The 27011-nt window shown below is 43.3% G+C and overlaps 1 protein-coding gene across 6 annotated transcripts in view; it reads left to right on the top strand.

Annotated features, from left to right (window-relative positions):
* LOC108677142 (transcriptional coactivator YAP1) overlaps positions 1-27011 on the top strand; it is a 69476-nt gene that overhangs the window by 10483 nt on the left and 31982 nt on the right. For 5 of the 6 annotated variants that reach the window (XM_047882129.1, XM_018165303.2, XM_018165302.2 and 2 more), the window contains exon 2: positions 22236-22259. The exons of the other annotated variant lie outside the window; for it this stretch is intronic. In XM_047882129.1, the coding sequence (XP_047738085.1) occupies positions 22236-22259 (24 nt within the window). The remainder of the gene's footprint in view (positions 1-22235; positions 22260-27011) is intronic. 6 annotated transcript variants of the gene reach the window in all.

Raw genomic sequence — 27011 nt, 5'->3', positions numbered from 1 at the left:
TGTTGTTTGTGCGAACGCAGTGTCGGAGTCCGCGGAACATGTGGCATCGTCGCTAGCTGTTCGAACTGACGGAGCTTCCGCAGTGCGTGAGTGAGTCACCGCACAGCGGATGCGGCACAGCTGCTCACGTTGCGGCTAGTAACCGTTTGTGGTGCTGCTGCTGTGTTGTGTTGTGGTGCTGCTGCTGTGTTGTGGTGTGGTGCTGCTGCTGTGTTGTGTTGTGCTGTCCTATGCTGTGCTAATGTCGCAGCACGTGGGATGTTGTGCTGGTGTTGGAACAAAATGTTACTTTCGCGTGCCATCTTCTAGAAAAATAAATTTCTAATTTTGAAAGAGCCTCTTCGCGAGCGGTTATTTTCGCTTCTTAGTAAATGAGGATTTTCATAAATATGTTCCTGTATGCGTCACGTATACGGTGTTCAACTAAAATCCCATCGAATAAGTCATCATGTGTGAAGGGTAGAAAAGTGTAGCGTGAGTCAGAGCCCATAACGAGCCTGTGACGACAGATTTGGCCGCACGCCCATCCTTGTTGCTACCTAAATCTGGCCGCCCTTCTCTTCTACAGTAAGCACCACCGAAGTTGATCATCGATATTATTGCTCACAAGTTCTCGAATTGATTTGCCATATCGCATGCTCCATATCATAGCATGGAATTGGTCGATAATTATGCTTACGACCGATAATCTTGCTTGATGATCTGTGATTTCAATCAGACTAGATTAGATCAATGTTGCTCCATTGTACAAACCACCTTCCTTATCTTGGGTCTGTTCGCAGACACCAAGTACTCTGTGCTTGTTTTCAACCCGTTTGTATGGCAAACTCTGTTTTATTCTTGGTGAGTTTTGCCCGTTTCAGCATGCAGAAAAGTCATTGCCATATTTTTGTGCATTTTTTCCCAATGTACCATATTTCTCATCTCCCTAACATTGTTCAAGTTCATCGTTTGTATATCTGTGAGAAAATTATTAAGCTAATGAGACACGTACTGAACAAATGCTGACAATCATCTAGAGGTGCACAAGAGGACTTGTATTCCTGGGGTCGCATCCACATAGATTTTTGTTAGATCAAAATAAAGTTTTCGCAGAACTGGGTGCAAATGTATATAAGTTATCCTGATTTTATGCCGTTATTTCGCACCTATCTTGTTGCTTGCAGGGATCTATTTTTCTTTCGCTTAAAATTGCAGTGTCGGCCAGGTACCATTACACGCTGCTGTTAAACTGGAAATTTATCTCCAATCACAACCCTGAAGTTCACCTGTAGTAACGAGCTTGTAAGTCCGACAGCTATAGGAACTGGACAAATCTACGAAGACTTAGTCAAGAAATTGTATCGCCGACATTACTGGGTTACCTCGTCGTGGATGCATTACTGTATGGAGCACAGCACTGTCTCGGAGCGTGTACGTCGTTCACACGCTCACATCGTCAATAGTACGTCATTCCTTGTCACATGGTCGTGGATACGTTACTGTAAAGAATAGTAACGTTTCTCTTCCTAAGATCCCAGTGAACGCGCAACTCCGTGCTACTGTGTTGGTTCACCACCGCCTCTCGCGTCGCTGGTGACGGCTACGCCATAAGTTATCTGACGTCACGACGTACATTGACATGCAAATTTAGCGGCCATGTCAGTGTTGTCAAGCGGGCAGCTGGGAGTCGCAGCAGACGCGTGCCTTAGTACGCCTGAGGTGCGAGGCTTCTCAACAGCCGCCGCTGCTGCAGGCGAATTCCTGAGCACAAGTGTTGCAGTGTCTGCGATCCTGCCAACTCCTTCTGGGAGCCTGCCGCGCATCCTTCTCGTCTGGCATGCTTCTCCTGCAGCCTGCTCCTCTGTCCCGAATATGCTTATGTATAGTCCTCTAATGCGTGAATCGAACCCGTGCTTCATGCTTACCGTATTCTTCGTGCTTCTGTTTATTTTCTTTCCCTTGTGTCTGTTTGCCTTTTCTATTGTTTATTTCCTTAGTATCCGAAGTACATGTTCCGGACGTAGCAGTCCCAGGCCACGATGGATCGCCGCCTCTGATTATCGTTCATCCGCCCTCATTTGGGCCAACTGATGCACGATGCTGTTGCTTGCTTCTCGCCGCTGGTAGTGTTGCAGGGGAGGTCGATCTGGGATTGTGCCCAGGAAAACGTCTAGTTGTCTCTTGAAGGTCTCCAGGGTGAACTCACCCTCTATTAGATATTTTGGTAGGACGTTAAGTAGCCTTTGGTTAGACGTTAAACATTTGCTCTATATTACTAGTTCACCCCGCTTGGTTCTCAAGTTCTTGCTGCATCATGACTTCTTTCAACCAACTGCATTTTCGTTCTTTCGTAATCCGGATTCGTTTTTTCTTGCTGAACGGGCGTATTTTTGTTTTCAAGTATGTTGTTTCTGTCGTTTTTCATCGAATTATTTATTGCCATCGTATTTAGTAAACTCATTCGTTCCTCATTTTACTATGCATAAAGGTACTATGTTCATTATGGTTCTTAACTTGCACTCAACTGTCTCTGTCGCCGCCGTTATTGTCGCCGTGCCCCCCCCCACCCCCTCTCCCCCTACCGGGCGGTTCACACGGTTGTTAGCAACGGTTCTCTCTGTTTTGGGCGCCACCCCCTCCCCCCTCTCGTCGTCTCTGCGTCCTGCCAGACAATCAACGCTCTTCTCTGCATCGCACCGAATATCAGAGTGCCCTTCGCTTCGATTAATTTCACTATTTTGTTTATTTTTAAAAGCTTTCCAAAACTTTTTGCTCAAAAACTTATTCTTTTTGCTCCAAATCTCTTCTATGTAGTTTTGCATTTGGCGAGTTAAGAGAGCTTGTTGCCGAGTAGAGGCTAGGGATGTGTGGATTAGGTATTACGTTGTGCTTATGCGCTGAGCTGTGCTGGTGGTTGCCCGCGGTGCTGAGCTGCAGCGTCGCTCCGCCCCTCACACGCGGGGCTGCAAGCCTTCCTTCATCACATTCAAGGATGACAGCTGCTGCTGTCCCATAGCTTTCATCTCCTCTTGTCCCTTGTTTTGTATTATTGCTGTCCCGACCGTCTTTGCAGTGCTCCCTTGCAAACTTCTGCGATGCTTATCTACTATGTATAGTATAACTGAGAATTAAATAAATGAAACGAGAGGTAAATCGTTGATACTCAATGATATTAGATTCTGGAATATATAATTTATGAAGATTTGTATGATGATGTCTTTTCATTTTGAAACCTACGTTCTGTGTTGCAGCATTTGATATGTATGGGATTGGGAACTAGCCTCTCAAGCAAAATCTGCTGTTCGAATCTGTCCGCCTATATTCGTATTTTTCTTTTATGGAAGAAACAAATATTATTTTGAAGCCGTTCTGCAGTGAACGCTTTTCCGGTCGAGCAGCCGTGAAGTCTTTGGGTTGGAGAGTCTCACGGCTTCTCTCATCCAGACGTATATGTTTGTTTGCTGGAAGGTCCGGGCTTGCTACCTGCTGCTAGTGGTAGTGGTTGCTGAAGAGGTCTTTGGAGAATACCGCTCTAAGGTCAATATACAATAGCGTGCTCCTGCGTTTACTCGTCTTTATTCTACACAATGATCTTCGTTTCCATCAGGTGTATGCATCTTGGCAATCATCTTGCCCGGCATTCGCAAGTCTCTCTTATAAGCGTGATAAACTGAAGAATGCAACCTTGTTGCTCAGACCTTGTACAGTATATAGATTTACTGGAAATGAGAAGGGACTTCTCTCATTTGTCATTGGTAATTTCGTTTACCTTCCATTTGAGTTTTATGCGGTTGCGTTATCGGTTGCTGCTGGAAGCTTGACGCTCCAGGTATTTTATTCATTATATTCACCAGCGGTTCAGTGGATTCGTTGTTAGTTCCTTTAAAGCTGCATTATTTGAAGCATTAAAGATGACTGCTCTCATACTCCAAGCTTCTGATATTCCCCTTTGCTTTCTTTAATCTTTACACATCTCATGCAACGTTACGTTACGATTGATTTCTCAGTGTTACTGACTTACATATGGCAAAATTGTAATGACTTCGGTTTACCATGGAGTGCACGTGTTGAAAATTGACGACGTTTAGCTAACTTTCAAGCAGAACATCAGCTTCATTTGACGATATAAATTGAACCGTATTAACTTTCAATAATAACTTGTATAGAAATAACATTAAAAGTTATGTTCAAGAAATATTGTTTTATGTATAAGCTACTGCCTGCTGCAGGCGACATGTAGGCCGGCGGTGAGGCCGTGGCTGCCTCACTCCCGCTGCTATGAATAAACCTGGCACGAACTATAGCAACAGCTCCTCTCACTCCTGTACTCAGCTCACTCACTAGCACTCCTCACCCATCATGCCTGCTATACCTGGCACGAACTATAGCAACAGCTCCTCTCACTCCTGTACTCAGCTCACTCACTAGCACTCCTCGCCCATCATGCCTGGTATACCTGGCACGAACTATAGCAACAGCTCCTCTCACTCCTGTACTCAGCTCACTCACTAGCACTCCTCACCCATCATGCCTGCTAAACCTGGCACGAACTATAGCAACAGCTCCTCTCACTCCTGTACTCAGCTCACTCACTAGCACTCCTCACCCATCATGCCTGCTATACCTGGCACGAACTATAGCAACAGCTCCTCTCACTCCTGTACTCAGCTCACTCACTAGCACTACTCACCCATCATGCCTGGTATACTATACATGCTCACCTATCATGTTTGATACATATGCTCGATCATCATGCGGCTACTTTTATACACTATGTAATGCCAAATTCTCGCATACGTCTGCAACTAGCAGGTTCTATTCCTAAATGTTTTGCTGGTTTATTTACAATTTCTGCAGCAATCGGTAAAAAAAAACAGGTAAACTCGAGGTTTTCTTTGCGCATTCTCTCCCTGCCAACATTCGTTCATCGATCATACAATAACTCAAGTAAAACGTGATCGTTGTTCTTCGTCCCCAATATCTTGATCAGGAGTTTGGAAGCCATAGTGTTCTATTAAATGATAAATTGGCATCTTTTTTTTACACAGAAATGCTCCGAATTCCAAAATATTGAAAAAGAAGCTTTAAAACCAGCGATGGATTGCGAATTCCAGCAAACTGAAAAACGGAATTCTAAAACTTGTCAATCATTAAAATGTACACGTAGTTTTCCAGTTGGCATTTTATTTGTGTAGTGAAATACCTTCGTCAGACAGATTATTTCTTTCATTGTGCGTTATATAAAAACAGACTAGACGAAGCTATGCAGGAGCATATGTTCAGTCTTAAAATGCCTAGCAAATTACGGACCAGGCAATAAGTCCAGCAGCTATCTCAATCAATCGTCAGCTATGGAAAGATCGGGTTCCAAAGGCCGGATCCCTTGTGAATCAAGTCACGAAAAGTTCAAGAATCGGCAACAGGCCATGGGCCTATTTCTTCAGCGCCGACACTTCTATTCTATTCTATTCTATACACGGCAAGCTCTTGCCGTGTAAAACGCACAAGGCAAGATGCATACGAGTGAGCGAGGCATTTTTTTGTAATGTTTTATCCCCAATCGAAAATGGACATCGCAAGCATTTTTTTCGAAAGATATATTTGCCGTATCTCTAAAAAAATACTAGAGCGTGTGATACAAAGTGGCTTGTAAATTTTTTACTACCGTGCCTGATCTTGATTTGTTGATGGAGTTTTTTTGTGCAGTTTCTTATATTAATGCGATTCTGAATTCTCTATTTCTTTTGTTTCAGGTGAGTGGTAGTAGCTTCTAGCTGACGCTGTTATCAATGGGTGTCGCTGGGTGAGTGATGAATGCAAGGTGAAACGTCGTGGCCGGTGAATTTGTTTGAACACCAGGCTCAAAATGTGCCCTTGTGAACTATTTAAATCAACTATGTAATTAACAACATTTTCAACATATAGAAAGATATGTCAATAGATTTTAGACGAGTTATGCAGAACACAGAAAAGTCGCAAAGTCTGTCGATTTTACACAAGAAATATTTTCGCAAGCCTTTTTATTAATGAAGATTTAAAATTTCAAACCGGAAGCTTCTGAGTGCTTTAGTTTGGCAGGCAGTACTCAGCCGTAGTTCACTTCAAAAATTACCAGGGGCTTATGAATTTTTTTTTTCAATGTTAGTCCCCTGTGGCACTTATCACGGTAATTCTTTCTAACCCCTATACGCCAATTACGCCATATACTGTTAACACGACGCCCAAATTTGCTCTGAGTCGGGCCGAGACTGCGCTCGACCTCCTGCTCATCTGCGAGCCGATGCTGCCACTGCTGCATTCTTTCAGCTCAATTAGTTTGGCTTTGGGCTGCGTTCCATGCGTTCCTTGCACATGGACCGACCATTGCCTCGTCTCACTCGCTGCTGCGGCAACAATAAGGCGTCTTGCTACCTGACAGGTTTCTCGTCTCGGTCTGCGCTCCAGCGTTTTTACGTTTTCTCGTGGTCAGCTCTTCCCTTTGTTGTTGCGCTTCTGTGGTTCCGTCTCTTTCATACTTGCCTTCTCTAGCTTCCTATTTTCTACACGTATTTTGTCAGTGAAGAAAGCAATGGCGATCGCATTATTTCAACGGAAACGTTCATTTATTTTTAATGCTTTTTAGTATAGTACGTAGGTAACCATTTTTTTAACTTAGATTTCGAATGGCGTCATTCAACAAATTCCCTCCGCTCTTGATTTTAGTTTTTAGAACCAAAAACTAGAATTATCTAGTTACTTAATCAGCCTCTGTTAGAATGAGATCCCTGAAAATTCGCTTCTTCGAATATATCCGATGACTTAATTGAGTTACTTTGTTGTTTGTGGTCTTTTGGCTGTTTCCGTAGATTATTTATTATTCGATCAGATTCCTTATCATTCATCTTACACTGCAACACGTATATAATCAACATCGCGGCAGTGGATCACAGTGTATATATATATATTTTTTTTTGTTGCCTACGAACAGGATTATCAAACCTTATCATCCGTGCGATGTGAAAACTTCGAAATCCTAATGGGTGGAGAAATCGAGCAACCCTCCACTATACATGGGTCTCTTTCGACCCTGTTGCAGTGGTCATTGAATCGGAGCTTCGTTGCGGAACTGCCCTTCTGATTTCTAGACCGGAACTGCTGCTTCTGCTGCTGTCACTGCTGCTGCTGCTGTTCCCATTCAGGCCTGATGCTGTTGCTGCTGCTTTGCACCATTCATGAAACGCGACTCCTTCTTCATATCGTCACTGTACTGCTGCTCTCATTCTGAACTGCTGCTGTTGAATCATCAGAATCATCACCGGAGTTGACTGCCTCATCGTTGTAATCTTGCTCAATTTAGTGCTCTTGTTCAGGCCAGCTTGTCTTGCTGCAGCTTCTGGGAGCCATTCACAAAACTCTGCTGCAGTTGCTTTATTAGTAGAGACTTGCTGTTGTGTGGCGATCTAATTTATTATATCGCTGTGTCTGTTTAGACGTTCCTGATGCTCTCGCGCGTCTGGCTGTGCATGTTTTGTGTGTTGCTGCTCATGAAAACATGTTGCTCATGACGTGTTGCTCATGATAACATGTTGCTCATGATAACATGTTGCTCGTGATAACATGTTGCTCATGATAACATGTTGCTCGTGATAACATGTTGCTCATGATAACATGTTGCTCATGATAACATGTTGCTCACGATAACATGTTGCTCATGATAACATGTTGCTCATGATAACCTGTCGTCTTGACAACATGTTGCTCATGACCTCATGTTGCTCATGATAACATGTTGCTCTTGACAGCATGTTGCTCATGACCTCATGTTGCTCATGATGAAATGTATTCAAATTTTAAAATAGAATCTTCGTTATGACACGTGAGCGCTCGCGCTCAAGATATTTTTTCAAGCTCACATCTGTTGCTACTTCGTCGTAAATCCATCTTCTAATTCTTTATTGTTTATTCGACTTCTTAGAGTTACTTGTTCAAGTTTCACTCTATAATCCACACCTTTATTTCGGCTCTTCGAACGAATACTTGTATTTGATCACCATGAAGCGAATGTATTATGTTTTAATACCCTTGGTTGAGGAGCGTGTTTTATTCTTGTGCAACACCCAAAACTTCTCCTGTCGCGACTTATCGAAATCTTTAATGTATGTTTTGCTGAGAAATGGCTTTCTGTTCTTTATGATGTGTTGGGCTTTGATTGCGTTGCATCAGTAAAAGATTGCATGACTCACCGGTGAATCTTTTGCCAAGGATAATATTATATCGTACGATATTTTTATTCACCCATGCACAAAGAGAGCCAGACCTTCCTATTTCGATGTCTATGGTTCATGCTCTGCAAATAAAGTGTTTTTAAAAAAGCTTTGAAACCTGTCATGTCTTTCCTATATCAATTCATTCACTATGCCTGAACTGAACATTGAATCATTATATCTAAAGGCCGTAGGTGCTTCTTCATGAACGCCTGAGCATTTTTACTGCGCATTCCTTGGGCACGTGCTAAGAGTTTCAATTGTCGAGAACACCGAGGTTCTGGTAACGCTATGGATACACTCGTAGTTAATGCCAATAGTTAATATTCAATGGTATTCAGTTACGCGCTGTGTATATGAATTAGTGATATCTGAAGAGCAGCGTGTCGTGTGAGCGCAGACTTGAGTACAGACCGTCTTTGTGTGTGTCGTGTATACTTCAGACCTCGCAGAGCATGGGTACACATTTGCCCTACGGCGTAGCTCTTCTGTGTTAAGTGGCGTAGCTGTTCTGTGCCGGCCTGTGTGACGATATAGCTGCTCTCGACTGGTCTGTGTGGCGTAGCTGCTCTCAAATAGCCTGTGTGGCGTAGCTGCTCTCAAATAGCCTGTGTGGCGTATAGCAGCACCAAAATGTCCCGTGTCGCGTCACATAGCATAAATCACCGTGTGATTTTTTCATTTTTTCGTTATGTCGAGTTGATGTGCTGTTTGGGAGGAATACATTTGCTCTTTGGTTATTTCTTTGCTTGGTCACGGAGTTACGGTATATCCCTGCTAACTCACGGAGTTATATCGCTGCTATAACTCACGGAGTTATTTCCCTGCTAACTCACGGAGTTATAACCGCGCTAACTCACATAGTTATTTCCCTGCTAACTCACGGAGTTATATCGCTGCAACTTACGAAGTTATAACCGTGCTGACTCAGCAAGTTATAACCGCGCTACCTTAATAAGTTATATCCCTGCTACCGCCAGTTGACTGGCATCGTACACACCACAGATCTCCATGTTGGGCGCCGGCCTGTGGGTACAGGAAGGCTCGTGTGATGGGACTGCTCTGTGTGCGGTCCCCCCTTAGAGTGGCCTCTCGTGGTGCTCACCCTTGCTGCCTCTTGCCTAACGCCTCAACTATACTTTTTTTCTCTCTTATCGCGATTTGATAGAATTATTGTAATCCTGTTTTACCGTTAGCAGGACCTCCGGTGTACTAATTCTATTAACGGTTGGGATTGATTGTTAAATAATTTAAACCTTCTGCCTTAAAACGAAACCTGCCTATTAAGCATGACAGTGCACGGCCTTGTCTGCACTGCACATGACATTTTACACACCACATGAAAGCTTAAACTGCACATGACAGCTTAAATTGCGCATGATATTTGCGTCCCCACATGATAATTTGAAGTTGCACATAACAGTTTACAGTGCGCCAGGCAGTTACACTACACACATCATGTTGCATTTCGTATGACAGTTTGCCCTAGACTTGACAGTTTGCCTTTTTGATGCTATTTGCACTACAGTTACCTGTCTGTACTGCACGCCTGTCTGTAATTCAGGTTTATTTCTGCCCCACAATCGCCTCTAAGCGCCGTACGTGCCTGTCTGCGCCCCGTCTGGGTCATTGAAGCTTGTCTCTTGCTGCTGCAACTGCTGCTGCTGCTGCTCTTCCGCATCCCGGCCTCCATACTTTGTTCATGTTGCTGTTGATTACATGCCTGCCGTTGATGCTGCTTATGTTGCTTTGCCTGTTGCTGATGTTGCGTTGCCTGCAACTTAGTTGCTGGTGATGCCTAACTTGCTGCTTGTGTTGCCTTGCCTGCTACTTAGTTGCTGGTGATGCCCAGCCTGCTGCTTGTTTTGCCTTATCTGCTACATAGTTGCTTGGAAAACCCTGATTGCTGCTGCCGATGCAATGACTGCTGTTAGTGATGCTCGGCCTGATTCTAGTGATGACGTGCCCATGTGTTGATGAGACCTTATATATTTCGCGTTAGAGCGTGTCTGCTGCTGGTGCTGCCGTGCTTCTGTCCTAAGTCCTGCACGTTCGGTCCTATATAAGCTATGGTTTGCGCCTCCCTCTTGTTGCCTGTGATGTTATTCATCCGGCGCCGAGTGCATCTATTCGCCGTTCGCTGCGACACACACGAGCGGCGGCTGCAAAACTTTTGTTCTTTTTAAGCGTCGGAACTAAACACGTCCCGATGACGAATGCCAACTTCTCGCAGACTCGCGACCTGCCTCAGCATGAGATGCTTTAGCCTGCCCCTCTGTGTACACATGTCAGGCATTTGCACAGGATGTTAGGACAGTAGTCATGTGAGAAGCATTTGCTAAAACGCTTCGAAAATCGGAATTTGAGGAAATGTTGCTCATGCTTTTTTGAGTACGGTAAGTAAATTATTGTCGCAGTCTATACAGCGACCAGACTGAGGTGATGCCCATCGGATGAATTTTTCACACACCCGACATCTCCACTGTTGACGTTTATTGAAAATGCTTAGCATCTTAACTGTCTCTCATTAAACATGCATAAGGCGTCGCACACTCAGTGTAATAACTTAACCGCCCAATCACTTCATATTTTGGCTCAAAATATTAAATTGTAATTTATATAGGTTTAATTTCAAGGTGGCGCGGTGCGTTTGGCTACTTTGTTTTCACGGTTTTCGCACTGAGGGGCCTCTTAATGATCTAACTAGTTTGTTATCTGTGATTTTTAGAACCTTGTAGTTATTATCTTATTCTTTAAGTGAGATGTCTGTTGTTTCAGTACTGTTTTGCCACTAAGAAGCGTCGTTACGCCGTGGCTCGTTCTCTAGTTCATATTTGTTGTTCCACTACGTCGAGACGTTATGACTGCGTTGCGATGGTGTTTGTTGCTCTCTCTCTCAGGGCCCCCGTCATAATGCGGTCGCTAATCACTCATTAAGTGCATAACAGGAGCGTGACTCACTATGCAACCAGTAGCCTATTGTTTAGCACAGAGTCGTCCGTCCATTGTCGCCACCACTTCGCCATACATGCATGATGATGGCTGCAAAGTCCTCGGCATGATGATGATTTGTCGCAATTTCAGTGACATTTTCAGTTTCCAGATTGTCAATTTCCGGTTAAAGTTTATCTCGCCGTAATCTGGGGCCATACTTTCAAAAAAAGTTAAGAGATCGTAAGTTCATCAGCCAATCATTGACGGCCTCTCAAGCAAAATCCACCAATCATAGACAAGAAAATAGAGCGTAAGTACTTACGTTCACTTAGCGAGTTTTGAAAGTATGGCCCCAGGATATTAAAGTTACAAAGGCTAACTTTTAGACTCGCTATGCACAATTTGTTTGGATTTTGCATATGAACAGCTGACGAAGCGATCTTCCTTGTGCCTTCCGTGATAGTAATGCTCACGATGATGTTGGTGATTAGACAAATTGCAAATTTGTCTAATCAAATTTGACAAAATTTCCCGGTTTCATTTGTCTTGCAAATTTGACAAAAAAACGAGAAATTTAGATTTTTCTCCATTATTTCAGCTTTCTCAATGAATTGACTTACACTGAGCTATCTTTGAGGAATACAATTCGCGCTCACAATTTGCTATTCCCTTGCTTACTTGTTGATGTGTTCGGATCTGAAGCTTAACTGACTGATGAACGTTCCTGTACGAGACGTCTCATGTTTTTTTTACGGAAATAATGATATTACATCAAGTGGTTTGTCGTAATGATATTCACATCAAGTGGTGTGTCGTAAGCGCAGTGGCGGTCGTGGGAAGTGATTTGTCGTAAGCGCAGTGGTGGTCGTGGGAAGTGGTGTGTCGTAAGCTCAGTGGTGGTCGTGGGAAGTGGTGTGTCGTAAGCGCAGTGGCGGCCGCTTAAAGTGGTATGTTGTTAGAGCAGTGAAGGTCGTAAGTTAGGTTCATCTATAAGTCTACTGATAAGCTCCTTCCGTCCAGATCATTTTATTGATAAGGTCAGATAAGCAAATCGTGCACTCTCATCGTCTCGATTGAGCCTCTCGATTATTCTTCCATATTACGAACACCGAGGTTTTTTTTTTGCCAGAACATCGCGTTGCTTATGTATGCCTGAAAAAATGATTGCCCCGGAACGATTCAGTCAAAAATAACAATAAGAAATAAGCTCTTTGGGGTGCTCACTCTGTGAATGGGTTCCGCTGAGACGAACCTGTCGCAGTTTCCTAGAAAAAGTCATCGTCAAAGAGCTCTTAGATTGTTAGCTTCAAAACTGTCTTAAATGTTTTTGATTTTGTCAGCCGTGTTAACTAGTAACTACATTAATGATGAATTGTTTTATCACTGGAACACAACTTGGTCGATATCTCTTGTGCGCGGATCAAAGATTCGAGGAGACGAAACCGGGCAATCGAATAAAATTTTGAGTACAGGTAATTTATCTTGTATTATTCATTTAACGTATTGTTTGTCATCTAGTTTTTGGCTGATGGTGCGATCTGTGCGAGATAAAATTTCATAGTTAAAGTTTTAGTTCAATTCATGATTTCATTTTTAATTATACTGATTATTAAACTACGACTAAATAAAGTGCGTTTCGTCGTAACACGAGTTACAACACGCACTTAACACTATATAACGTAACAATTAGAATAAGTACAACAAAATCTGTCGACTGTAGCGAATAAAGAAAACATGATATTTACCTCGACTCTTGGTGGTTGTGCGACGCAATATGTCGTTTATGGTAACGATGAGATCCGATGTGCCTGCTCAGCGAATAAATGATGCAATGCGACAGAGTTGCACCACACTTACTGCCCGCTCTGCAACTCTGCTGAGCTCAGCACAACTGCCACTACTGCAGTTCCGTTGCACCGCCCTTCATTCACACCCGAGAGGCAGTGATGATCTGCGCTCCTTCATTCATCTCGCAGAAAAATGGATGTCTTGTGCTTTATTCATCCCGACGGAGCGTGGATGCATTGGGTGCCTTTCATTCATCAGGTGCAGTCGTGGACGTTTTACGCTACCTTCAGTCATCGCTAGGGGGGCGTGGATGCATTACGCTCCGTCCATTCATCAAGAGAAGGCGTGGATGCATTACGCTCCGTCCATTCATCAAGAGGAGGCGTGGATGCATTACGTAGGCGTGGATGCATTACTCTCCGTCCATTCATCAAGAGGAGGCGTGGATGCATTACGCTCTGTCCATTCATCAAGAGGAGGCGTGGATGCATTACGCTCCGTCCATTCATCAAGAGAAGGCGTGGATGCATTACGCTCCGTCCATTCATCAAGAGGAGGCGTGGATGCATTACGCTCCGTCCATTCATCAAGAGAAGGCGTGTATGCATTACTCTCCGTCCATTCATCAAGAGGAGGCGTGGATGCATTACGCTCTGTCCATTCAACAAGAGAAGGCGTGGATGCGTCACGTTCCCTTAATTAATTTCGAGAGGAGCGCGGATTTAATGAATTTTATGTTTTTATTTTGCATGTTGATGACGGGATGGGAGCTGCTTTATATTTTGATTGGCATATTTTATTGTTATCATCATCACCCCCCACCAACAACAACATGATTACCAGCACCATCAAAGGAGCTTAGGATTCGTTCAGGACACTGCACTAATGTCCTCGTTTCAAAACCGCCTTCATCTCTTCATTCTGCCTACAAACGCCACTAGAATATATACCGGTTGCCGTGGGGCTCGAACTCACGACTCGATATTGTGCAGCCTCTGCTCGACCAGTAGCAGCAAAAGCAGCAGCATTATCGCTAGCAGCATCATCACCTGCATCATCAGTATCACTAACAGAAGTGTTATCACCAGTGGCATCACCATGACCGTCCGGGTCAGCTGCAGCATCATTATCACCAGCTGTATCATTATCACCCGCACCTGTCCCTATGTCAAGTTTGAAACTTCATCATGACCTTACCTTATAACCTTTTGATTGTCACTTGCTGAGGGTAATTTCCCATAACTGGACAATCCGGGATCTTCTTCAGAAACTTATTCAGTTGTCTCTTGAAAGTTGCAAGGGTAAACTCCCGTTCAAGGCGTTATTGCACAACTATCAGTTCACCCATTTCTAAAATAGAATTAGTATTCATAAACAGTCTCGGTCCTGTCACGGACAGTGATCCCTCACGAAGAGTCTGTACTCTGGCCGCGGCATGGTTATTGAATAGGGGAATCTTGCACAGTCTCCCCCTCCTTTCGTTGTGATAAGTCACAATTTTGGAGGTCTCACTTTTGAAGTTGGGAGTCATTCTGGTTATCATCTTCCAAGTGTGCAGTATGATACACCTCTCTCTTCACTCCAGTGAGTACAGTCCCTGGTGTTTCAGCCTTTCCCAGTAGTTCAGGTTCAACTTCCTCAAGCCGCTGATCCTGTACGTGAAGGTCCGCTGCACTGCCTCCAGTTTCCGCACCGCACCCGCCTTGAGCGGCGCCAAAGCTGACAGCAGTATTCAAGATTGGGCAGCACGAGGGCTCTGAAGAGTGCAATCATTGGCGCTGCTTCTCTTGTTCGAAATGTCCGCCAGATCAACGCCATCCTTAGTCTCCCTCGCGCAACTGTCGCCTCGATGTGGTCATCGAACGTGGCTTCGTTAGTCGTTACTCATCAACACTCCGAGATCTGTAACAAGTTGCATCTCTTCAATTTCTCTGCCTTCCGGATGCCAAGTAGCGATGTGACATCCCGGTCTCTGTGTCGACTCTGTATCTCATTACTTCGAACTTGGTGCCGCTGAATTGCTTATTATACACTATATAGGGCCCAATCATAGTCGACAAGTCTCTTTCTGCAACAGCAAGAAACTGCTCCTAGTCAACGCTAATGCCCCACCTTGCCTTCCGTCTAGAGCCAACGTTAAGCAGGTTGCCCGCCACCAGGGCCCGGAAGTAGCGTTGAACGTTATCACCGTTCGCCTGCACTCATTGGGCCCGCTGATGCAAAATGTATTTGCTTGTTACTTGCAGTGGGGCATGGATGGATGGATGATCCGGGAAAGTGCTCGAAGACTCATCCGATCGTCTCTTGAATGTCCCAAGGGCGAACTCCCCTCCTCTCAGATCTTTCGGCAAGGCATTGAACAGCCTGCGGCCCACTCCGAAAAGAGGTTCCTCCTGCACGTGAAGGTCCTTTGGACTGCCGCACCATGCCCTGCTTGAGAGGCACCCAAAACTAGCAGCAGAATTTTAGAATGGGGAGCACGGGAGCTCTGAAAAGTGTAATCATCGGCGCCGCTTCTCTTCAGAATGTCCGCCAGATCGACCTCATCTGCTGCCTGCCAATTACCGCCGTGATGTGGCCATCAGACGTAGCTTCGATCGGTTCTCATCAACACTCCGAAATCACGAACAATTCGCATCTCCTCAATATGCCGTCCGATGTCAACTAGCGGTGCTGCACTCCGACCTCTATTCCAATTTTGTATCTATACGAGTATTTACTTCATAATTAGCATTATCACCAGCAGCAGCATTACCACAAGCAGCAGCATTAGTACCACCACCAGCATTATCACCGGCAGCAGCATTATCACCGGCAGCAGCATTATCACCAGCAGCATTATCACCACCAGCAGCATTATTACCACCAGCAGCATTAGTACCACCAGCAGCATTAGTACCAGCAGCAGCATTATCACCAGCAGCAGCATTATAACTTGCCGTAGCAGCAGCAGCAGCAGCGGCAGGCGCGGGTGCGGAGGAGATGCGCTGGCGGCGCTCGGCTGCCGAGGTGACTGACTGTCCGGAGCCAAGGTTACGAGCACTGCACTGGCTGGTGCACTGCACTGGCTGGTGCACTGCACTGGCTGGTGCACTGCACTGTCACTGCACTGCCTGGTCTACACTGCACTGCCTGGTGCACTGCACTGGCTGGTCTACACTGCACTGCCTGGTCTACACTGCACTGCCTGGTCTAAACTGCACTGCCTGGTCTACACTGCACTGGCTGGCGGCAAGAAGCTGTCTATCAGGCTCACAGACACTGGTCTATCAGGCTTAGATAGATCATGTCGCAGTCTGACGTGATGCTGACGTAATCGTATTTGTTGCTCACAGTTATCACACGTATGGGGACTATACCATATTTTGCGGAATAAAATAGTGTTGCCCTTATTTCTTCATACAGTTTACAACCTCTAATTTCTTTACCGATAATTGCGTAGTTTTCGTGCATTTGCTATTGCTTATAAACATTAACAGACGTGACTTGGCAATATGAACAGACGCGGTTCCCAAGTTGATCTTTATGAATTTTAATATTATTATTTCTTATTATATTACTTTTATCAATCTTTAGTGATAAAATTCCATGTTGATGTCGTGCGCTGCAAAGGTGATGCATTAAGTGGTGATCGCTCGTTTGTTCCTGTGTTGTGCGCCGCAGAATGATTGATGGCATCAGACTCTTGACACTATGATACGGTACTTACGGTGCACTATGATGCGGTACACACACGGTGCACTGTGAGACGGTACACGTCCGGTACACACACGGTACACTGTGATGCGGTAAACGTAATTAAGGTACACACATGGTCACCATACGGTACACAATGTCCACGTACGGTACACAATGTCCACGTACGGTACACTGTGATGCGGCACGCGTCCGGTACATACACGGTACACGTACGATACACACACGGTACACTGTGATGCGGTAAACGTAATTAAGGTACACACATGGTCACCATACGGTACACAATGTCCACGTACGGTACACTCACGGTACACTGTGATGCGGCACACGTTCGGTACACACACACACCAACGCGGTATAAACACGGCAGACACACTGCACACTATAATGCGGTACACACGCGTGATACACAGTACGCTGCGATACGGTAGGCATACGGTACACACACGGTACACTATGATACGGTGCGCACACGGTACACAGGCGTGATACACACACGGTACACTATGATACGGTGCGCACTCGACAAAAATGGTTGACTGCTAATTTTTGCTGTCGTCATCGTTTGTTGTATGGTTTGACTTGATGCATGATGCTGGCTAAATTTACTGTAATACGATTCCGACATTCATATACCTATGTCTTGTTCTCGTAATCAATTAGCTTCATTATTCCTAGGAACCGCTTGCGTGATCGTTGCAATTTGCAAGTAAGAATCCGCAGACGTTGTTTGTAGGTAAGCCTACACCTCGCCAAGGCCGCGCGCATCTTGCCTCGCTATTGGCCGCTGCGCTGCGGTGACGTCATGATCAGCTGCGAGCGTGACGTCATCGTGACGTCACGTACACTCACTGCTACACTCGACGAAATTAGCGTCATGCTTTGCTCTGGGTCTCGAATTTCTCTTGAACTTTTGATTCTCCGAAGTGGTGATGACTCTTGTTACTGATTTTCTATTCGTTGTAAAAGGGACTTTTTTTTGTCGGGAGTAATAATTGGACATTGATATTAGTTTTGAATGCTGCATTAGCAGCATTTTAATTATGTTATAATGAATCATTATTGACTTATGTTGACATTTTGGCTGACTTTTAATTTTATAATTCTTTATGTTTGCGTAGTGTATTCAGAATGATGTTCCTAATGTGCGAAAAAATGACTGCTTTGTGAAGGCCGCGCAGCAGCACCGGAATAAGCGACAGGCCGTGTCAGCAACAATACTTACTACGTATATGACGGGCTTTTACTTATGCTTTAAAATAAAGTTAGGGCTTGACTATGTGAACACGTGGTATGCATGCCGTATATCTTACTAATTATTCTTAAGCGTTCAATGTGATGGGGACGTTATCGTATTTTTTTGTATGGGGCGTTTGCGGTGGTTCATTTGACCGCTATTGGTGCCAACAAAGCCCTATTGTCAGCGGCTAGTGTTAGCTTTTAAGGAACTTGACCGATGCAAAGTTTATAGGTCACTTGGTCTGCTTTATTGCAGTGCCTCATTAACGCTGAGGTTTGCTGCGATTACTTAGCTTGCTTGATGTAATTCTCCCTCGTCAATTAAGAGAATGGTTCTTTAATCCAAGATCCATACCACCTCCATCCTTTTTGCTGTATCCTCCTATCTTCTTTAACAAGCTTGTTTGATGTGTCCCATAAGCCTGTTATTGATGATGTGTCCTGCCATCTTGTTAGATTGTTCCTCGATGTTCTCCGATCATTTCCTGCATCACGATGTTCTCTCATCACCCCCTGCATCACGATGTTCTCTGATCACCCCTGCATCACGATGTTCTCTGATCACCCCCTGCATCACGATGTTCTCTGATCATCCCTGCATCACGATGTTCTCCTATCACCCATGTAATAAGAACCGTGTGGTGTAGGATACACGCATGTGTATCCTACATGTGTGTATCCTGTATCCAATAATAAATGTGGCATATTGTCCATATAGTGACACTTTTTGCAGAAGCGCCCTTATGTCTGAACAAACTGGGTCAAGATGATCAACACAAGAGCAAATCGGCATCTTTATTTGGACAAAATCTCGCTCATTTCTCATAGTGCACTCATCCACGAACTGATTAATTAACGCTCGCGGTTTTCATTACCAAACTCGCAGCCCTGTTTTCCACATCGCTAATAGCCAATAATAAAGTATTCATCGGAATCAAAATCAGATATATTTTGGAAGGTGTTGCATCAATTTGCTTGTTCATGGAATCCTTGCCAGTAAAAGTTAAACGTGAAATAATTTTATGTTGCAGCGAGGTCATGTCTGACACATGCGCTGGCCTGATCAGACAATTTTATTCACATTGCAATTTTCGACAAATTTAATCCCATAGTTTAATCTATAGTTTAATCTTGCACTCAAAACGTTATGATGTGCAAGATGAACTTTTGCGACATTGAGCCATAACTTTGTACTGTAAAGTTTAATTCTATTGCATTTAGTGACTGATCTGCGAGCTCAAACTCAGCCCAGACTAGTGCAGTTCCTGCCATCGAATTGACTGAAATTCATTTGAATTAATTATTTCAAATTAATTATTTCATTCATTAATTCAAATTAATTAATTTGAAATTGAATGAATCGACTGAAATTAATTGTCAATTAAATGCAAGAATTGAATCACTATTAGAAAGAGACCTTTTCATGCAGATTTATAAGTTTCATCATACTTTTCTATTTATTTCTAATTCTTATAGTCATTGTGTTACCTCCCTCCCCCTGCCCCCCCTACTCCCCCCACTTCCTACGCTGTCTCCCTCCCTTCTACCCCCCGCAAGGCCGTCCCCTCGCCCCCACAAGGACGCACGTAACCGTAAATTTCTCTCAACCCCCATAAACCCCCAGCCCCCGTCCCATTACCCCCTCCCCCGAATCGCTATGATATGCTTGCGCTGCGCACTTCTTTTTGTTGTAGGTCCTACACTCTTTAACACTGGGAAAAATGAGTAAGATTTTGTCTGAATAACGATGCACTTTTTGTCCTTGTGTTGGTCATCCTGCCCGTTGGTCCCGGCAAAAAGGTGTATATATCAGTGCACTGGCCGAAAGTGTGTCCGTATTGGAACTTTAAGGCCCACTCATTTTCTGTTTGTAGTCTTCGAATAATCGAAATATTCGTTATTCCGGGTGAGACACATGATTGTAATATAGGCTCATCAATGTTTGCACGTTCTAATTTGTAAACTACGTTTACTATATTACTATGTTAGTATGGGAGTTGAGAGGAATATGTTTACAATACAGAGCTGACAATGAGTCAAACAATTATTGTGACTTTACTTCGTAAGCCTATCTTTGTTCGTGCACGGAAAGTCTTATATTTCATTATTTGATTTGCGTCCATCGTTGTTGAGGTGCGACAACATTTTCTGTCAAATTAACTGAGAGTTGTATGGTCTGCAAGCATGAGTGTGCTGGTAGTTGTATGTATGTTAAATAAACCTCTGCCTTACACCTTGTTTAGGGTGCTACGCGGTTATGACGGCCTATGGGCCATGGCTTGAATATCACATTAAAAAATAAAATTGCAAATATTTTAACTTGTACCTCTTAACGCCTCATCTAGTAATAGTCTGATGTTTATTTATAGAACATCAAGGACTTTCAAACTATTAGCATCGCATCTGATGTGGACATCGCGACCACACGCGGGAAAAATATCTGTCACTGTATTGCAGTTAGACAAATGGTTATAGTGTAAGATATATTCGGCGGTTTTGCGCACGTCCTTGTTGGTGTGAGCGCAGTGAGAAGTTCTTCATCTCACTTTCACAATCTCACGCACTCACTGACCACACCTGCGTCACGGCCTGCTGCTGTGCTGCTGCTGCTCCTGTTATATTCGCTGCTGGTGCTGGTGATGCTGCTGTTGCTGCTGCTGTTTCTGGTGCTACTGTTGCTGCTGCTATTGCTGGTGCTGATAGTGCCGGTGCTGCTGCTGCTGCTATTGTTGGTGCTGATAGTACCGGTGCTGGTGCTGCTGCTGTTGCTGCTCAGTGCTGGTGCTGCTGCTGTTGTTATTGCTGCTGTTGTTGCTGCTGTTATTGCTGCTGCTGTTGTGCTGTTGTTGCTGCTGCTATTGTTGTTGTTGCTGCTGCTGCTGCAGCTGCTGTTGCTGCTGCTCGAGCTGCTCCCTCGCACCTCTTGCCTAACTTCTCGGTCATCGTGTGTGGGAACCCATGCGACCTGGCGGGATGGCAGGGGAAACCTTCACGCCTCTCTAATATCCGAATAAATAAAACTCTAATATGCATCTCGATATAGATTCTTACGTTCAATCCCAGGAGAAATGTCATTTTCCCAGATCACATTACACATCTCCTTTTTGATCAAAGACACCTGGAACAAGCAACATTTGCCACGTATATTTAGTGCGGGGCTTTTAATCGTTAGTGAGCCTTACGCGAGAATTCTTTTTGTGGAAGCTAAGATTTGAGCTAATGTAGAGCCAGTCAGAAAGCAATATTTCAGATTAGGCATCTCGTGATGCATCATCGAGCATCTCGTGATGCATCATCGAGCATCTCGTGATGCATCATCGCGCATCTCGTGATGCATCATCGCGCATCTCGTGATGCATCATCCAGCATCTCGTGATGCATCATCCAGCATCTCGTGATGCATCATCGAGCATCTCGTGATGCATCATCGCGCATCTCGTGATGCATCATCGCGCATCTCGTGATGCATCACCGAGCATCTCGTGATGCATCATCGAGCATCTCGTGATGCATCATGGCGCAGGCACAGTACTGTACCCTGCGCGATGATGACACGTGTGCTTGAGCGCTGCCATGAAGGAAGACTTTTAAGGCAGTGACGGATTTCCGCTGTCTTGCCTCATTCTTATACAAGGAGAAGCGCTCTGACTGCCATGAGCTGCCGTCATGCTTGCAAGCGTGTACTCTCATCTCTACATATTCCATCATTAAAATGTTTCTAATATCTAATAATAAGTCTTAAAATTACGGTTTCTTATATCATCAGCACATGTAATCCGAACTGAACGCTCGAATAATGAACAAGAAATGTGAGCAAGTCTATTGTTGCTTCATGTGTCTTCGACGTATGTGTCCAAGATACGGTTTATGTTTTAATGATTTTATCTAAAGACATTTCGTTCTGTCCGTGGAGTTAGTCTTAAGTTGGAGATTGTAGTAGGAAATATATTCTGAGTAGTGGCTGTAAAGTTGCTTTTTAGCTCACTTTTACTTCAGTGGGGCTGTGAATATTTGTGTTTTTTAATTGAAGTAGAAACTTTTTACTTGAAGCTGGCCAGCAGTTTGGTAAGTACTTTAAACCTTAGATTTAAATATATTAACCTAGTAATTCTCTCGTCTGTCTTAGTTTTTCATAGCAGTAATTTTAGTCAACTTCTCGGCACGCATACTTAGAAGTCGAAACTAACGATATAATTTTTTTTGTGTGGAGTTCAAAACATCGAAATATTTTGGCTGCAACCCTGAATAAAATTTCAGTCGCGGGAATTCTAATTTAAGGTGAACATGGGTAGTTAATTAGGACATAAAGCTTCATTGTCTGATGTTGTTTATCTCTTCCCCTCTCTCTAGCTGCCACTCCAGCGGATACAGACGGTCAGTCATACTCATCTAAATAACCCTTAACCGCCCAAATAAAGTAGCAGTTGAGGTAGGAATGCGCTTATTTTAGAAGCACGACTGCGTTCATTTGAGCGGTAGAGGGTTGAACTTTGCTTGCATTGTGTATCGCTTTTCGTGACTATGCTACACGTTTGCTCCTGTTGCCTGCTGTTCTCTATTTTTGTGACTTTCCCTCCCTAGTATTGTCTAGTGAAGTGTTATGAAGACTTTGGTAATTAAGCAATGATTACTGTACTAGCCTTGACTAATACCAGCGGTTTAAATATTCATATTGTTCTTCCCTGGGCTCGAATGATTTGGTATTGTATCACTATAACTACTCCTGTTCTTAGTTTCAAATCGTGTCGTTCAGATGCACCCGGTGTGAGATATGAACACTATTTATTTTACACAAATTATTTTCCTGCACCCACTCAATGTTCAGTTACTTTAATTGATGAGCTGTCAAGGCAATCAGATGAGAAAAAGCTGTTCACTCAGTAATAAGTGCAGTAGATGATACGAGACGTGTTATTTTTTGTTAAATTGCAAACGAATTCATTCTTAGTGAAGAAAATTCAAATACTTGAGTAAGGTATTTTATTTAAGCTCCAAATAGTTTTTTTCCTCGTATGTTCCATAATTTGTGTGATGTCCGAGCGCTCTGCCTGTATAGAGCTTGCACATAAGACCACCTGAAATATGTGTAGAATGATTGGTATTTTCTTTGTGCCTTTATCGGCCGTGCATGTCGTTATGCTCACGTTATGTTGTCATAAGTTATTCTCGTGCCATCTTTTCTCTCACATTCAATGATGCTTTCGCACGTCGTTCTATCCTTGTAGACGTCAAACCTCTGGTCTTGGTGTGCGATTTTGTCTTGCATACAATGCTTCGTACAGTAATTGTGTCATTGCAATCAGTATTTCATGCAGCTGGTTGTGCCAGCTGTGAGGTCCCTTCACAAGCACAGTTTCTATATATTGCGGGTCGATTTGTGTCTGCATGCATGTCGGCTGCAAATCGTTCACTGTCGCAAATATTACAAACTGAAAACATTTCTGCGTTTAATGGCGAGTTCTTTATAGATAAATCTCACAATTAGCAATACTTCATTGTATGAAGAATGAAGCAGCACTTAAAAACATATTTTTCGTAGCTTGCCTGGTATATAGTTAGGTTGTTTTTTGAGTTATTGATAATATTTCCGTGCGCTATGTCATGAATTGGATGTTTCGCTATGAATCACAATTCCTCAAGAATTAAGTGCAAATTATAGATGAATGGTTTCATGTTTTCTGAACAGATATGAAAAGCGGGATTTTTATGGCAAAAGTTTATAAAAATTTAATGCTTGCCAGTTAGTGCTTTGGTTTTTATGACGGCAATTAGAGAACTGTAAGGGCATATTAAACTCATAGGGTGATGTCAGGAAATGCTTGGAATGATATCCAACAGTCAAGTTATGAAAATCATGCTGTATATTTGAACAAAAACTAACAAGAAGCTAATAAATAAAACTAATTCTCTGGTCTTTAACAAAACTTGCTTAAGAGAAGATTTTCTGCCAGCCTACACTTATATTTGAACACTACATGATTATATATATATATATATATATATATATTTAGACATTACATAATAATATATATATTTAGACACTACACTGCTGCTCAGGGAGAGGAATAGACAGACATGTTGTCCATATGGCCATGCATTTCTCGACCTAATTTGTTGGGTCAGTCTGACAAAGTTTGGCACAGCAATTTAGCGTTCAGGGGCTATGCCATCTCTCTGCTTGTGCCATGGGTAAGAAAGTGTCACTATTTTGACAAGAAGTCCCATTACATTTTGTGAGTGCATGGTGTTAAGGTAGCGCGCTTACTCCTGAAAGTTGCAGGTAACTGCGAGGCGTGGCCATGCGACGTGCCCGATTTGGACTGTTCGCGTTCAGCGGGAACGCGTTGAGCAGGACGGTATAGACCGTTCACGTTCAGCGAATAAGTTGGGCAAGACACTATAGACCGCTCGCGTTCAGTGGGAACGCGTTGGACAGGACGATACAAACCGTTCACGTTCAACGGAAAAACATTAAGAATGACGGCGGTGTAAGAAGTTGTCCGTGTTGGTGGTTAGTTTAGTTCTACTTGTTGTTATAGTTAGGAATTATGAACGTTGACGCCTTGTATAATACATTCCAGGTTGCACTATCAGTTGTCATTTACTAGTAATACATGAAACCATCACCTTTTACCGGTCAAATATCGCGATAATTCATAGTTTTTTCTCAGTATTTCCTAATAATTCTTAATACTTTGAATTGTGTAATTGTTTTTTGTTAGCACGCTCTAAGTAATTTCCTTTTTGGGGACCAGATTGTCAGCAAATTTATCATTCTGACGATAAAAAAAGTAATTGTTAATCCCTGTTCATGTCACTATAGCGGTGATGCATTTTCTGTTATATACATGCGTGATTTTCAACCTCACCGTAATATATCTATGTTCTTACAGCTATGCTATGTCACTTATATGTTCTAATCTGCCTCATCGCTCGCCCTACTCAACTGCAAACCGAGCTATAATTATGAAATTAATTGCTTGGAATTAAATAAATTTATTGCTATTATTACTTATTAATCATGACATGGACCATGATTTTGACAATGCTTACGTGCTCCTCCACTCAGGGGCAAACAGCGCTGGTCGAAAGACCCGGAAATGCTAAAGCCATTTTTTTTTGCTGCTGTTCTTTCCGATACATGGGGGAGGGAGGGGAGGGAAGGAGGGCTTTATATTACAATTATCCGGGCAACTGCAATTTTGGGGTCATTGGGTCCGCTTACTGCAGATATTGTTAGCTTGGAAGATCCGGCAGGTTTGTATGCACAATACAGAACATTACGTGTAATTTATGGTTACCGTGCCATTATATTACTTTGAAATAAACTGCGATGGAAATGGTTTGATTCACGACTACGACTTTAGTGAGTTCTATACTCTTGTGAGGGTAGAAAATATGTCTTGTGAATTTGAAATTATAGTACATTGTTGATGACGAGGGTGACAGAAGACGGGACGTTATTTGTCAATAATTATGGTTTAGAAAGAGATTATGAAAGTAGTTGTTTTGGTTTTGCTATATAGAGCAGGTATGGAAGTGTTTCGTATTAACTGCCTTAATCTTCTTCCTGATATCGCAAAATAAGCACAATTTTTATTCGTATAATTATCTATTTATTATAATTAAATTTCCTTGTTGCTTTGCATCGAGCAAGCGCATGTGGGTCGTACAAACATCACGTAAGCAGCTGAGCGAAGGTTAGTTGGGCGACTGCAGACGGGCGTGTAGCGCGCAGCACATTCCTCGTATAACGTGTGTATCAGTTTACATTAATACGGCGCGTGTACACGTCCGTATGGTGCTCCTGTAGCATGTGCTAGCCAGTGTGGTACTCACGCTGGGATAAATTCGGTTAAAAACTGACGTTGGGTGCAGCGCGCAGCACGTGCTGTGAGGAACGCTTGCCTGTTGCCCTCTCTAGCTGCACCCTCGTCTGCTGAGAATAGCCTTCCCTCGCTGGCGCCACGTGACCCTCTCACTGCCTCCACCATCTTTGTGTTGTGAGCTGCCCTCACATGCCCTCTCACAGCCCCTCCTTCACTGTGTTGTGAGCTGCCCTTCACCTCCCTCTCAGACTCGTTCAGATTATTTGTACCCTCTCACTGCCGCCTCTTTCATTGTTGTGTCGCGAGTTGCCCACTTTCACCATATTTTTTTCACTAAGTATTGCACTGCCATTTATTCTTAAATTGACCGTATTATTCATGTTATGTTCACTTTGCTCCTTAATTAACCTCTTCTTCCCTGCAAGGCCCGAGTACATGCATGGCAATTTGATGATCTCGCTGTACTATCTTGCAGAAGATTTTTTGGATCTCTTTTCTATGAATCTTTGGTACGTAGGTGAAACTTAGCAGTTGAGCTGCTTTTCTTTCTTTATCGAAAATATAAAACTTGGAAATAATTGATTCTCCAAATTTATTGGGAATCATTTGATTGAAAAACGTTATTAAAGCGACATCTTTTTATTTTAATTAGTTATTTTTAGTCTTTTGAGCCCGGTCGTGAGCGCCGAGGCTTTCCAAGCAATCGTATCCATTGGTATTTTTAACCAAATTTATCAATTTTTTGGTGGAAACGAAGCTTTTCCGTTAAGTTCTAACCGCGTACTTCCATGTAAGTAAACGTATACCTCGTATGTTGCTGTAGTGATGTCATCTTGCTTTGAGTGTCGAGCGTAGGCTGATGGCATCGTGTCTCGTGAATTCTGCGACTGCCTTCTCACCCTCGATCAACTCAGCTTTTGATATGAGTTAGCTTATCTATAAACAAGATTAGATTTGCAGATGAGTTGCAATTGGCCGATGGGTTAGGGATTTCGTAATCGTTTTATATATCGTAATCGATTATATTTATATAATCTTAATCGTAATCGTTTGTCTATTTTGTCTCTAATCATCTCCTCCTAGCTGGTATACTTATACGAAAGTTTCGTTAGCTATACTTTTTTTTTTTTTTTGAAAGGCCTCCCACACTCACCATTCCAACAAAAAAAAGGAATTGATTTTATTAATTAAAAACAGGGAATGGTTTCATGTCAATGATCAGGGCCCCGACCTTAACGCCTCTGATGGTGGCCTACACCGACTCCGAGGGTCACTGAGCTGTGACGCGAGCGAGGAG

The sequence above is a fragment of the Hyalella azteca genome, unplaced genomic scaffold, assembly GCF_000764305.2.
Source record: "Hyalella azteca isolate HAZT.00-mixed unplaced genomic scaffold, Hazt_2.0.2 contig1311, whole genome shotgun sequence".
Lineage (NCBI taxonomy): Eukaryota > Metazoa > Arthropoda > Malacostraca > Amphipoda > Hyalellidae > Hyalella > Hyalella azteca.
The sequence above is the reverse complement of the archived record's forward strand: the minus strand, read 5'-3'. Positions and strand labels throughout refer to the sequence as shown.